Source organism: Alligator sinensis, unplaced genomic scaffold (assembly GCF_000455745.1).
Source record: "Alligator sinensis unplaced genomic scaffold, ASM45574v1 scaffold1102_1, whole genome shotgun sequence".
NCBI lineage: Eukaryota > Metazoa > Chordata > Crocodylia > Alligatoridae > Alligator > Alligator sinensis.
Window position 1 is genome coordinate 294,746 of NW_005842342.1, and position 4,342 is coordinate 299,087.

Genomic DNA, 4,342 nt, shown 5'->3' on the forward strand with positions numbered 1-4,342 from the left:
ATCTTCCTATTGCTTTTCAACTTTTCATTTCCTGTATTTCTCATAATTATGGATTTTGCACCTTTTTATGGATGCTAACAATACTCGGCATATCAACATAGACCAGGGTCTCATCAACAATGCCTATCTGGCCCAGCAGGTAATGATGAGTTTTGCATAGCCCAATGATGTACCGCTAGAACTCAACAAGTTTTTCGCTGCAGTCTGATAGCAACTATTGTGCTACTGATGTTTTTCATATCAGAGCTCAGCCACTTCACCATATCATATAGGAACACTACCCACTACTTGCTTTAAATTTTTGAAGTGGAACGTTTCATTCTTTCACTATTTCTTGAGCCTTGAGTTGAAGCACTTCATGGGTGATTGGCATTCCCTCCTTTCTCTTTTCTTAAACATACTTGAGAACTTACCAATTGCAGGAAAGCAACCTTGTTTCAGACTCCCAGATGTTTTCCATGTGGTCTTAGCATTCTCAAGTTTTTCTTTTAATTGTCTCCATCAATGCACATATGCTTCAGTAACATTATACTTCCTTCTCACTTCACAATTATTTGTTTTGTCAGCATAATTTATAACCTTCATTTTAAAGTTCATATCGTATCTGCATCTCATTCCTTTTGGTATCTTCCCGTACTTTTCTCTTAGTGGACAGCTTTTATTTTTTTCCTCAGCAAGCCTTTACTTTTTCACAGAGCCCATCCAAAATCATGGTTTCTGCAAAAATCATGCAATCGTGATATTGGTATGTCCCTACCAATGAAGGTAGGTAGCACTTGAATTTTGAGAGCTCAGGCACCATTTCACTGATTGCTTGAATGAGTTCTTTGTATTCCTCCTTCAGTTTTCCTTATTGCAAAAATCTTGATGAGTGGTTTCTACTCAGAGAGCAAGATTTTTTGAAAGCTTGCACTTAATAATACAGTTTCTCCCTCCTTTAGCTCTGAGTTTTTTTAAAAGTTATTTTTTACTAAGCAAGCCAAGCTCATTACAGAGACTCTCTGGTTACTAAAATGAATGAGGAGAGATTGTACATGAAGAAAAAAGCTGCAACCCTTCTTTCAATAGAAGTGTGAAGCCAGTCATTACATCTGAATGGCAGCTTGGGTAGAAGTATGAAGATGTTTGTATTCAGCTCCTGTACTTGAAGCTCCCACTAGTTGGCCTCCAAGGAATCTTCCTTGCACAATATAAAATTGCTCCTACTGGCAGAAATAAAAAAGCACTGTCTGCCTCACCCAAATGAGGTGTTAATCTTTCATCACCAGGCTCCCTTGGAAACGCAAATCACTTCTCTGAGTGTCAGAGGGGAAGAATCTAACCGTGTGAACATTATACTTTTCCATCTACTTGTAACTCAAGATCACTTACCACAGAAATCCTCAAAAATTTTTTTACACACAATTCTTCAAGGAGAACTGAATCTTCTGAGCATTTTTTTTCTGGCACTGACACCTATTCCATTGGGGACTCCACTCAAACGACAATTTTCTCTTTCTGCTGAGGCTATTGAACAACTATCATTGTGGCTACATATCAAAGGGAGACAAGTGATGGCCTTGAGGTGTGATGCTCCAAAGAAGAAATATACTGGGCTGATTTAAATACCTAGAACAATACATCTCATAATTATACTTCTTTAATTACTCACTTGCAACTATTGGTTCTGGTTCTGATTGTCTGAAATAAAAAGTAACTTTTTCCAGATCAAATAATGCAACCAATGTATCTTCTAGCATGGCTTGTTCATCCGTCTGAAAAAGGGAAAAGAAAAAAAAATGCCTCAAATAAAAATTATGCAATTTCAGTTTAGTGCTTATACTGGAAATTATGGAATACAGGCATCAAAAATAACTGCAGGATGTCACACCCTGTTTTGCTGAAACACTGTTTAACATAATTAATTCCTAAGTGACAGAAAACAGATTTGTTTCTACTGGGTAGCTACTACCTCTTCTATTGGCAAAGGGTGATTAAAATTAAAATTATTTCAATTGAAATTAATATATATTGCACACTGTAAATCAGTAAGTTAATTTACAGCTACCATGTCTTCCTGTGGCATTTAATTAAACTGCATTTGAAATTTTTGTTAATGCAAATAAGCAAGCTTGAAAATGTTCTGTGTGCTGCTAAGCCTAGATTTTCAATTTTACATTATGACAGAAAACTAAGACTTCCACTTATGAACACACATTTTTATTTTCACTTGCAGTGTATGTCTATGATCCCTCATATTGAAATCAAAACAATGAAAAACCTTAACCCTTGAAATTGTAACTAGTACCTCATGACAGCTTCAAAAACTAAACTATGAATCTTCAAGAGCACTTTACTGAACTTCTGCTAAGAAGGGAAGTACTTCAAATACAGCAACAGAAGAAATCAATACACTGGTAAAGTAATGGGGAAGGTAATATGAAGAACAGAATTATATTAAGCTACCAAGTAGGATAATGTAAAACTGATGCACATGTCATTTTCTCCCTAAGCACTGAAATGGTAACAAGATCAATACACTTATTATCTATAAAATGAGAGTTAGCTGAATGATCCTGAATTACAGAAAGGTAAAAAAAACCAAAAACAACCCATTTTCCGCAGGTCCATGGAACTAAGCAGTATTTCTTATGTATTTATAGACGGAAGGATTCTACTTGAAACATTTTGCCTACTAGTTCAATTTATTAACTCCCTGGATATAGGACAATCGGATTGCATTCAGCAACATTGGAAATCCTTACAAAATTGCTCCTTCTTTATTGAATTTTACTGTAATAATGAGTATAACTCACTTCAAGAGCCCTTGCTTAAAGTAGCACAGCCCATTTACATCCAAAAAGATTGATTAGAAACTATTGAAAAAGTTGCCTTTATAATGGTTCCCTTAATATTACTGCTGAAAATATTATTGCTGAAGTAACTCAAAACTCTTCATTTGTTCAAACATACTTATGAAACTAAGGGCTTCTCCAGACATTCAGATAAAGGCGTGGTAGGATCAGAAGCACAATCCACACAATTATACCTCCTGCCATGCCATACATGCATAGCAGGCAGTATGATTGTGGGGCCTAGCATCAGATCCTATAACACCTTATTGCTGATACGGGGCAGCCTAGGATCACCATCCCAGGCTCCCCCTGCACTGGCAAGTAAAAAGCTCCTACAACTGTGAGTCCCATAGCTAATGGGACTTGCAGCTGTGGTAGCATACCACTAAGAGTCCCTGCAGCTGCAGGACTCTCCATCCCACTTGTGCATAGTATATCACAGATGCTAGAAGCCCAGTCAGCTGATGGGGTTCTCAACCACAGGGACTACATGTGCAAATTAAAGCTGGATAGCAACCAGATATAAAATTAGTACACATTTTTGAGGTCTTTGGGTGCCTGTAGACATGCTAGGAGGCTGCTCCAATGTGCTGTAATCAGTGCATCAGAGAAAACTCAATTAAGAGCATGCTGGAGGGTCAAAAGCAAGTCTGCTGGAGTGTGCTAATTAGCATGCACCAGCCCGCCTCTGTGTCTCATCTATCAGCGTCCCCCTATGATGAAGCACCCCTGAATTTTTACTGCATTTTAACCAGGGAACAGCTTTGTATGTTTTGAAAAAGTATTTTATCTAACCAAGGGCATAGAGTAGGTTGTTTAGGCTGGGGGAGATTGCTTGTTGCGTAGTTGCTGATTGCTGACCTCGCTAGAAGGAAAACTGTATCAACAAAGTTCCGGAGCTAGAAGGGGGGTTACTTGGGGGGGAGCTGGAGGGGGGGTTACTTGCTGGGCTTGCTATACATGTCATCACATCAGCAAGTTAAACCTGTTATGTAGCTATATAAGGCAGACGCCCACTGGGATGTGGCTGCCTGCTTTGCGAACGATTGCCAAGCACCACTTTCTGTGCAGAAATAAAGATTAAGTTGGATCCTTCACCCCTGTGTGTTTATTGGCACAAGCGCACCGGGCACCAACTCACTGTCCTTTGGGGACAACAATTTCTGGCGACCCAGATGGGACCTAGCTGACTGCCTTGCCCGGTCCCCCTCTTCGGCTCTGGCAACAACTGTGGATGGCACGAGGGCCAGGCGCCACCGACCTTATTCGTCGGAGGTCTAACCGTCTCCTGGTTGCCTGACGGAGTCAGGGAGGGGCACAACGGCGCAACGCTCGAAGGACCAACTTAATCAGGTGGGGCGAGGGAGGTTTCAATGGACTGGTGAGTACTTCTTTCCATATTTTGGGCAGGTTGGGAAAGAGACGGCTTTGAAAGTTCCAACCGTGTAGACGCCCTAGGCGAGTGAGATCGGGTGGCAGCCCCGTGAACTCCCTTTAATCAGTTTGGT

At 40.1% G+C, this 4,342-nt stretch overlaps 1 protein-coding gene across 1 annotated transcript in view; it reads right to left on the minus strand.

Annotated features, from left to right (window-relative positions):
* PREX2 (phosphatidylinositol-3,4,5-trisphosphate dependent Rac exchange factor 2) overlaps positions 1-4,342 on the minus strand; it is a 327,787-nt gene that overhangs the window by 78,932 nt on the left and 244,513 nt on the right. Inside the window, exon 34 of the mRNA XM_025210219.1 lies at positions 1,652-1,754. Within this exon, the coding sequence (XP_025066004.1) occupies positions 1,652-1,754 (103 nt within the window). The remainder of the gene's footprint in view (positions 1-1,651; positions 1,755-4,342) is intronic.